This window comes from Astatotilapia calliptera, chromosome 17 (assembly GCF_900246225.1).
Source record: "Astatotilapia calliptera chromosome 17, fAstCal1.2, whole genome shotgun sequence".
Taxonomy (NCBI): domain Eukaryota; kingdom Metazoa; phylum Chordata; class Actinopteri; order Cichliformes; family Cichlidae; genus Astatotilapia; species Astatotilapia calliptera.
The window spans coordinates 19,360,011-19,370,604 of NC_039318.1; the positions used below are offsets into that span (position 1 = coordinate 19,360,011).

The 10,594-nt window shown below is 42.3% G+C and overlaps 2 protein-coding genes across 2 annotated transcripts; both read right to left on the minus strand.

The window, feature by feature from the left end:
- Positions 1–2,361: 2,361 nt before the first annotated feature.
- On the minus strand, positions 2,362–2,766 carry LOC113008654 (histone H4). Its single transcript, XM_026146221.1, has one exon. It carries the CDS (start codon positions 2,715–2,717, stop codon positions 2,406–2,408), a length of 312 nt encoding a protein of 103 aa, XP_026002006.1. The 5' UTR covers positions 2,718–2,766; the 3' UTR covers positions 2,362–2,405.
- An 822-nt stretch (positions 2,767–3,588) lies between these two features.
- Positions 3,589–4,065, minus strand: LOC113008652 (histone H2B 1/2). Its single transcript, XM_026146218.1, has one exon. It carries the CDS (start codon positions 4,016–4,018, stop codon positions 3,644–3,646), a length of 375 nt encoding a protein of 124 aa, XP_026002003.1. The 5' UTR covers positions 4,019–4,065; the 3' UTR covers positions 3,589–3,643.
- Between the last annotated feature and the right edge of the window lie 6,529 nt (positions 4,066–10,594).

Sequence of the window (10,594 nt, forward strand, 5' to 3'; positions counted from 1 at the left end):
GATGGCCGCTAACTTTCTGCTTCTTAATTCAGATAAAACTGAGGTTATTGTACTCGGCCCTGAAAAGCCTAGAAATATGGTATCTAACCAGATTCTTACCCTGGATGGCATTACCTTGGCCTCCAGTAACGCTGTGAGGAACCTTGGAGTCATTTTTGACCAGGACATGTCCTTCAATGCACATATTAAACAAATATGTAAGACTGCATTCTTCCATTTGCGCAGCATCTCTAAAATTAGAAATATCCTGTCTCAGAGCGACACTGAAAAACTAGTTCATGCATTTATTACTTCCAGGCTGGACTACTGTAATTCATTATTATCAGGATGTCCAAAAAACTCACTGAAAAGCCTTCAGCTAATCCAAAATGCTGCAGCAAGAGTACTGACAGGGACTAGAAAGAGAGAGCATATTTCTCCTGTTTTGGCTTCCCTTCATTGGCTTCCTGTTAAATCCAGAATTGAATTCAAAATCCTGCTCCTCACATACAAGGTCTTAAATAATCAGGCCCCATCTTATCTTAATGACCTTGTAGTACCATATCACCCTATTAGAGCACTTCGCTCTCGCTCTGCAGGCCTACTTGTTGTTCCTAGAGTATTTAAAAGTAGAATGGGAGGGAGAGCCTTCAGTTTTCAGGCCCCTCTTCTGTGGAACCAGCTTCCAGTTTGGATTCAGGAGACAGACACTATCTCTACTTTCAAGATTAGGCTTAAAACTTTCCTTTTTGCTAAAGCATATAGTTAGGGCTGGACCAGGTGACCCTGAATCCTCCCTTAGTTATGCTGCAATAGACATAGGCTGCCGGGGGATTCCCATGATGCATTGAGTTTTTCCTTTCCAGTCACCTTTCTCGCTCACTATGTATTAACAGACCTCTCTGCATTGAATCATATCTGTTATTAACCTCTGTCTCTCTTCCACAGCATGTCTTTTATCCTGTCTTCCTTCTCTCACCCCAACCGGTCGCAGCAGATGGCCGCCCCTCCCTGAGCCTGGTTCTGCCGGAGGTTTCTTCCTGTTAAAAGGGAGTTTTTCCTTCCCACTGTTGCCAAAGTGCTTGCTCATAGGGGGTCATATGATTGTTGGGTTTTTCCTCTGTATCTATGAAGCGCCTTGAGGCGACTTATGTTGTGATTTGGCGCTATATAAATAAAATTGAATTGAATTGAATATACATGCATATACATATATATATACATATATAAAACACCCAGCACGCCCCTGCGGGCGGTTTATCCTCCAAGCTCGGGTCCTCTACCAGAGGCCTGGGAGCTTGAGGGTCCTGCGCAGTATCTCAGCTGTTCCCAGGACTGCGCTCTTCTGGACAGAGATCTCCGATGTTATTCCCGGGATCTGCTGGAGCCACTCGCCTAGCTTGGGAGTCACCGCACCTAGTGCTCCGATTACCACGGGGACCACTGTTACCTTCACCCTCCACATCCTCTCGAGCTCTTCTCTGAGCCCTTGGTATTTCTCCAGCTTCTCGTGTTCCTTCTTCCTGATATTGCTGTCATTCGGAACCGCTACATCGATCACTACGGCCGTCTTCTTCTGTTTATCTACCACCACTATGTCCGGTTGGTTAGCCACCACCATTTTGTCCGTCTGTATCTGGAAGTCCCACAGGATCTTAGCTCGGTCATTCTGCACCACCCTTGGGGGCATCTCCCATTTTGACCTCGGGACTTCCAGGTTATACTCGGCACAGATGTTCCTGTACACTATGCCGGCCACTTGGTTATGGCGCTCCATGTATGCCTTGCCTGCTAGCATCTTGCACCCTGCTGTTATGTGCTGGATTGTCTCTGGGGCATCTTTACACAGCCTGCACCTGGGGTCTTGCCTGGTGTGATAGACCCCAGCCTCTATGGATCTTGTGCTCAGATATATACACATACGCTTTCAATTGTGTAATTTAAGTGATCTAGGTAGCTCTGTTTTTGAAGTTCAGTTAACACTAGAAATTTGTTTTGGAGTTTGTACATGTTTTGTCTCTAGGAGCCACCGCATATATTTATATACAAAAATAAATAGAACCACTTTTTTAACGTTAGTAATTCCTTTTGTGCATAGTTTTATATTATTGCTAATAATAAATTAAAGCAACAAAATAACCCGAAGAGCCGGGTCTCTAACAAGAGCCAGAAATCCCATCACTAATGCTCGCACGTCAACATGGGCGGGTATCTCTCTCAAGTGCACCAGTGCAGTCCACCATCATGCAGTACAATATTTCCTACCTGACAATTCTCATCACCTAATGGCGTATAAGATATTCAGAGTGCAAAAGAAAACACAAGAAGGCAGTAAAAAGTGACAAAAACAAGATCGCAGAACAACGCTCTTAAAGAGAAGTGTGTGGCTCTTAAAAGAGCCGTTTGATGGATTAGGGCGACTGAGTTTAACCGCCAAAGCCGTACAGAGTGCGGCCCTGCCTCTTCAGAGCATACACCACATCCATGGCGGTCACAGTCTTCCTCTTAGCGTGCTCCGTGTAGGTAACAGCATCACGGATGACGTTCTCCAAAAACACCTTCAGCACTCCGCGGGTCTCCTCGTAGATCAGACCGGAGATACGCTTCACTCCGCCACGGCGAGCCAGACGACGGATCGCGGGTTTGGTGATACCCTGGATGTTATCACGGAGCACCTTACGGTGACGCTTGGCGCCTCCTTTCCCGAGTCCTTTGCCACCTTTGCCTCTTCCACTCATGGTTATAATTTCTTCTCTGAACGAGCAAAGTCGAATGAAGTTAAACTCCACGGAGCCGTGTTATTATGTGTGCTCGGCGGACGTAAGAGAAAACAGACGGTGTGACGGCGACTCGAAGCTCAGCGGCTCCGCCCACTCTTCTATTTTCTAAATGTGGAAATGTGGTCTTTTGTTAAATGACAAATTAAGTCTAACCGAAGGGAGACTCACACCAAATCACACACAATGTCTGAGTGGAGTTCACATTTTTATTTCAAACTAAACCCAAGTGTCCGTATTTGTAACAAAAACCACACACCCTCTTAACGTTTCACCCAGAGGCTAGCATAAGTGTTGAACTACATTAAAACGATTAACACATGTATAGATCACACACACACACGGAGGATGTCACTGTAGTTTGAAATGTGAAACTAATCGCGTTTATTTATTGTATTTGTAATCCTGTCCAGGATTTTACGATCAGAATTGTGATTTGAAGCCAAACATTTGCCTCACCAGGATGAGCTCAATAAGCTCTTGTTCACATGTCATTATTTCTGAGAAACCCACAAGTGTATTTATTCAGTGCTTTTCGCAGACAAGGGACCACAAAACATGACCCCCCCCCCCAAAAAAAAAAAAAAAAAAAAAAAAAAAAAAAAAAAAAAACACAACACAAACTACAAAACCAAACCAACCAAATAGTAATAATGCTAAATGATATAGTGATGGCGTTAGGACTGTTCTGGTCAGGTGGTCCATCATTAAGTCCTTGAAATTTCTCTCTTCTTTTTTTATTCAAAGCATACAAGAGTAACACAAACTGTAATTTATGTTTCACCATCATGACAGCTACAAATTAAATAAAGTCAGGACATGTACGCTTTAGAAGAGATGTGTGGCTCTGAAAAGAGCCGTTGTTCGGGATTAAGTAAAGATGCAGTTTACTTGGAGCTCGTGTACTTGGTGACGGCCTTTGTGCCCTCAGACACTGCGTGCTTGGCCAGCTCACCGGGGAGAAGCAGGCGAACTGCGGTCTGGATCTCTCTGGAGGTGATGGTGGAGCGCTTGTTGTAGTGGGCCAGGCGGGAGGCTTCAGCGGCGATACGCTCGAAGATGTCATTGACGAACGAATTCATGATGCTCATGGCCTTAGACGAGATGCCGGTGTCGGGGTGGACCTGCTTCAGCACCTTGTACACGTAGATGGCGTAGCTCTCCTTCCTGGTCTTTCTCTTCTTCTTGCCGCCCTTGCCGGCGGTCTTGGTCACGGCTTTCTTGGAGCCCTTTTTGGGCGCTGACTTGGCGGGTTCAGGCATTTTCTTACTTCACTTCCTCACAGCGGAGAATGTGCTCGTCAGCTGAGAGTGGCTCTTTTATTTCCGCTGTATGCAAATAAGGCTGTGCTGTTCCTCGCCTGTCATTGGCCGAGCTGTTGCTCAGGTTTACACAAAGGCACACAGTCAACAGTGAAAAAAAAGCACTTGAAATCTTCCACGAATCTCATTATTTACATATGAATTAGAGAACATCACCTTAGTTTTTACTATTTTATGGCATTTTACGGATGCAATGTTTCCCCTCATAACGTCAAAGTTACAGGATATATTGTCCTGAAATTCTCAGGGCTTAAAACCCTTCAGGGTTCATTTTTACAAGTATCCTGTTTTATTGAGCTTTGTAAGAGGAAGTGAGTGTGTTAAAGGGCCTCTTATAATCCTAACTCTGATAAAACTCAGGGTGCTTTGTGATGAGATGCTGCTTTAGCAGTATATGTCTGCAGCCGCTGGCGCGCGCACTCACAACATTGGCTGAGCGTAATTGTGTGGACGTATTTTACCTCCACAAACAGCTGAGACGTGGTTTGCGATACATGTGGCAAAAAAGTGCTCCAAGAGTGAGGTGTTGTGGCCATACTTGCCAACCTTGAGACCTCATAATTAGGGAGACATTCAAAAGGGCTGTTTGGACGTGATAAATAAACGTGATAAATAAATTTTACAGTGTTTATTTATCGGATAAAATACGTTGAGAGCATCCTGTCAAGCTGCATCACTGTGTGGTTTGGAGCCTGCAATGCGTCCTGTCATAGAACCCTCCAACGCATAGTGAGAGCTGCAGAGAGGATCATTGGTGTCTCTCTCCCCTCCCTCCAGGACATTTACAGCACCCGTCTCACTAAAAAAGCCCTTTGCATAGCGGCTGATCCCACGCACCCAATGCAAAGCTTCTTCAAGCTGCTGCCGTCAGGGAGGAGACTGCGGAGTCTCCAGGCCAGGACCAGCAGACTGAAGGACAGCTTCATCCATCAGGCTGTCAGGAAGCTTAACTCCCTCCCGATTCTGCCCCCTCTCCCCTCTTCTCCTCCATGGTCTCACTGAACTCTGTCACACACCACACACACACACACACACACACACACACACACACACACACACACACACACACACACACACACACACACACACACTCTCTGACTCACTCACTGGCCTGCACCAGTTACCAGTCACTTTGTGGAGCATTGGACTGCCACTACCTCATAAGACTTTGTTGTTATACTATCTCTTACTGTACATTACTAAATCTCCATTTGCACTATTTGCCTATTTGCACTACTCTGCCTGGTTTACACTCAATGTCATTTACCCTTACCTGAATATTGTATATTGTATATTGCATAGCTTTCTTGTTAATTTGTATTGTATTTATTTAAATTTTTACTTTTTAATTATTTTATTTGCATTTTTTAATCACTCTCTTATATTTAAATGTTCATTTGCTATTTCATCTAGGGTTTGAGAGTAACGAAATTTCTATTCTCTGTATGTCCTGTACATGTGGCAGAATTGACAAATAAAGTTGACTTTGACTTTGACTTTTGTTAAATGTCACCGTTATTATTGGCCGGCCCGGAAACAGCGGGGGTGTCCAAATTCAGAGGCTGCTTCCACCTGAGGACCCAGCCTTCGCGGTCTAAACAAAGCCGGGTAGTACGACGTGAGCTCCCTCAGTGGAGTGAAACTCAGCCGTCTAACAAGTTCATTGATGGTTGTGGAGACAGCTCTCTGGAGGTCCCACAACACCATTTCAGTCAGGTTGGGGTCTGGACATTGACTGGACCATTACAGCACCATGGCTCTTTGCTTTTTCAGCCATTCTGTTATAGACAAGCTGTTGTGCTTGGGATCATTGTTCTGATCATACTCGGACATACGTGGACAGATAGCCTCACATTACACTCTAGAACACTTTGGTATACAGAGGAGTTCAAGGTTGACTCAGGGACTGTAAGTTGACCAGATCCCATGGCTATAAGATTAGCCCAGTTGTTCTGAGGTTTTAATGCTGATATGATGTCTTTAGTTTGGACCAAACATGCCACTGTTCATTATGACCAAAAATGCAAACCTAAACTTTGCTGCTATGTTTTTCATTTTAGAGAAAAAAGACTTCCTCCTGGCAACTCTTAAAGTCACTTGTTCAATCTTTTTATAATTGTACTGTCATGAACTCTTTATTCATGACAGCAGTAATGAAAGTAGAATGGGAGGGAGAGCCTTCAGTTTTCAGGCCCCTCTTCTGTGGAACCAGCTTCCAGTTTGGATTCAGGAGACAGACACTATCTCTACTTTCAAGATTAGGCTTAAAACTTTCCTTTTTGCTAAAGCATATAGTTAGGGCTGGACCAGGTGACCCTGAATCCTCCCTTAGTTATGCTGCAATAGACGTAGGCTGCCGGGGGATTCCCATGATGCATTGAGTTTTTCCTTTCCAGTCACCTTTCTCGCTCACTATGTATTAACAGACCTCTCTGCATTGAATCATATCTGTTATTAACCTCTGTCTCTCTTCCACAGCATGTCTTTTATCCTGTCTTCCTTCTCTCACCCCAACCGGTCGCAGCAGATGGCCCCGCCCTTCCCTGAGCCTGGTTCTGCCGGAGGTTTCTTCCTGTTAAAAGGGAGTTTTTCCTTCCCACTGTCGCCAAAGTGCTTGCTCATAGGGGGTCATATGATTGTTGGGCTTTTCTCTGTATCTATGAAGCGCCTTGAGGCGACTTTTGTTGTGATTTGGCGCTATATAAATAAAATTGAATTGAATTGAATTAACATAGTTTTGTTGAATAAATAATGGCACAATGTCATATGTCATGTTTCATAGTTCACCTGAAGTTATTTTTTTTACCTAATATTAAGACCTGCTAAGGGGAAGATTACAAGTATTATGTCCTGATAGACAAAACCTTCGACTTTAAAGAGGGTTTACTTTCATTTTCCCATGACTGTAGCTCGGGAATAAAGCCAACACTCAAGGGCCCTAAATTCACATTAAAAAATATAACATCTAAATAATGAAAATTAAAAAACAAAATAAGATATTTAAAATAAATAAAGAGACAACCCTGAGCAGGTTAGAATATCTTACCTGTTTCTGAATGTCCACAGCCATGTTCCTCACATCCTTTCGAGATTTGTCCAGAGGAACAAACTTGCGGAATCTCTCCTCCATTCTGCCTTTGACCTGCAAACATGAAACATTTTTATATCATAAATTAAATTTACAGGATACAAAAATGTTTAATGTAGACAGATCATCATTAAAAAACATCTGACATTTCAAGGTAATGAAAATGTGTCTGTATTAACTGAGTTGACTTTAAAGTACATATTTAAAAAAACATTTCCAGTTAAATCAAATCAAATACTTTTATGTACTTGACTCCAAGCGTCCTGTCCTTACCTGAGGATAAGAGCTGGCAGCAGGGATTCCAGTCATCAGCATCAACAGACATCCTGTGAACATGAACACCAGGAACTGCAGAGAGGTACACAAAGACTTTTAATCTGATATCTTCAGTATGTGGAATTACTGAAATTACTTTACCCTGACCACTTTCACAAACATGTTGAGGCTTCAAAGTCACATTTCAGAAACAAATCATTGAAGCGACACTGTTACATCATCATTATTTATGGTTTTATAAGGAAGAAAAATAAGACAGTGCTGATCAGCTGGACAGTTCTAACACTGATAGAGTCCTCAAACTATTTTTCACAGCAGCTCATTTTAGAGCATTTGGAGCTAAATGGCTTCATTTAGGTTGATGAACAATTTCTTTTCTTTATTAAGTCAATGAGATTGTTGGCAGCTAAATGACTAAACTTTCATTCTGAGGTTGTGGAGATCTTTGTGCTCACCATGATCAGGGCCACTTTGCTCTCCTTGTGGGCTCCATAGGCTCCCAGTACAGCAATCATCATGGTGATGAAACCAATGATGTAGACAATGAAGAGTTTGGTAGCGTGACCCTCCAGCTGTGGACAGAAGTGTCACGAAAGGTTAATGGGCTTTGTCTGTTTGTTCCCACATGTTACATTTATGTTTGAATGTGTCCTCACGTTGTATCCTCCTTGAATGTTCATGAAGAACTGGCACCACAAAGCGAGGAGGATGGCTACTCCACCAACAACCTGAACAAACAGAAACAGTCTGGTTAGAGCTGCTGGATCCTTTAAACACAACCAGGATATGAAATGACTGCACAGCCACGCACGTGGACGAGCACAACAACAAACTCTGAAAGTAAGAACAAACGTGTTGAGTTGATGTCGGTTTATTTTACTCTTCTAAGCTTCAGTTTCATTTACATGTAAAAAAAGGAGGCAAATGTGGTTGTTTTTGACTGCTGCGTCTGCCTGCTGACTGGTTTGAAGTCTTTAAGGAGATTCTGGATTAAAGTCTGCGATTATCATTTGCTAAATCTCTTTACTCACCATGAAGAATATGTTGAAGACAGTGAAGATGTGTTTGAGGCAGATGTTGATCTGAGCCATGTTTGCAGCTGGAAAATGCAGTCAAAATAACAGTACTGTTCCCAAAGTCCAGATGAGCTCCGACTGCAGCGAAGTGAAGTGAAGTGAGAGGAGAGCAGCTGAGTGAGCTGCTTTGAAGGGTTTCAGGGCTTTGCTGGGCGGGACGTCCGGTATGTTAGAGGTGGAAACTTCTGTGGAATGGTTGATTAGGAAGGGGAGGTTTAACGCAGGGTCTTCCTCCTTCCAGTTAAATCCAGTGGAAATAGTTGTTGCTGTGAACAGGGAGGGAAGCTGTTCTCAGGCTGGCTGGAATGGAGGAGAGGGCGGTGTTATGCCCCGTTTAAAACGATCCAGATGTGGAGACACGATTCCTTTTAGTTTCATGAGAATCTATCGTCAGCAGGAGGAGCTGACTTACTGAAAGTCAGTTTATTCCTCTACAGTTTAAAGTAGATTTTACTGCATCTGCACACAATGTAGTCAGAGTTTTTTAAATAGTGAGAGATATATTTAGAGGAGTATTACACTAACACACAGCGATGTTACATCCTTTTTATGTTATATCATCACATTTCTGCAGTGATTTAAAATGTAAAGCAGTATGAGTACTGCACTCAAATACAGATTACATCGACTTTAACTTCCCTCCTTATTACTTTTATAGTTGCATCTTATTAAATAATACTTTTTGTTTTATTTATTTTTTGTTTGAAGTAAGTTTTATACTTTTTTGTGTCTTTGTAGTTTTTTGTTCATATCACACTTGATTCTTTTATGATTCCTAATCATTTTTCATTGTGGAATAATTCGACCCACAAAGACTTTGAGCATCCACAGAGCACTTTTAGTCCTCCGAGTGTGAACGAGCTGTCAGACAGAGCAAAGCAATGCAAACACTACCCTCCAATGAGTCCCACGTCACTGTTTTGCAGAAATCTATAATTTGGGAAAAATACATGAAAAAATGTGTCATTATTGCCTCGTTAAGCCATGGAAAAATTCAAGTGTTCTTATAATGTCCCGTGTTTAAACTCGCACAAATCTTGTGTACACCATTGCAGTGTGAGTGTGGTGGTTTCTTACTGGTCATTATTGGAGCTTAACACCTTCTTGTACAGCGGCCATTTGGGGCCGTACGTAACATTAGCATAGTTTATTTTGTGCAGTAGGCGCCCGATGAATCACAGATATCTACCGTTTTAAGAGGATAATAAACATAATTTTAAGGATCCTGTATGCTCTGTGTAATATGGATAACTGCAATAACTGTAGCATTAGAGCAGAAGGTACCTTCATCTGACAGTGCTGATCCCGATAAGTATGAAGACACCGTGACTTTGGGAACAGGTAGAAAATATTCTTCAGAGTTGAGCCATTTAAATAATTTATGTGTAGTGTAAAATATAGACACGCAGAGAAGACAGAGGAGATGTGATAGTCTAAATCAAATCAAGACATTCAGAGTATATCCGGAGGTAGCCTAATTTATTTCAGCCAATCACGACAAACTGCATACTGTGCATCAAAAACTGTTATGTAATAAAACTGTTTAAAATTAAATTGAATTAAATCCTCCACTGTGAAAAAAGTAGGTGAGGTTTGTGTTTATGCAGGGGCAGGACATAAACTCATAATCCTAGCGGTCACATGCAAAGTTTTAAGGCGTGGGGCAACCACCTGTCATGGGAACCCAAACTTCAATAGAAGAGTAGTAAATTTAGGTCAGAGTAATATCACGTCTTTTACCAGTTTTAATTTAGCTTTGATATAAAGTGAGTAAATATTTATTTGTATTTTATATAGATAAATTACTATACATACTTGTAATTTCACACTGAATTTCTGTTATTACTGCCGCCCACCTGCACTATCTATACACACAACTAGGATGCCCTGACCAGCACTTTGTGCCCCGTAAGTTGCCAGGAGAGCTGCACACAAGACAAGTTAGCATTTTTACATGGTTAGTGGTTTAGATTGTTACACTCCAATTTTTCCATTAAAACAAGACAGATTGAGGATGCCTCTCTCTGGATGCTGCCGTGGCCCGTGACCTTTCTCTACTAACCAATTACTAAGAAT

What these genes read in the sequence shown, in the direction of transcription:
- LOC113008654 (XM_026146221.1), bottom strand. Translation starts at nt 2,717, where the DNA reads ATGAGTGGAAGAGGCAAAGGTGGCAAAGGACTCGGGAAAGGAGGCGCC.
- LOC113008652 (XM_026146218.1), bottom strand. Translation starts at nt 4,018, where the DNA reads ATGCCTGAACCCGCCAAGTCAGCGCCCAAAAAGGGCTCCAAGAAAGCC.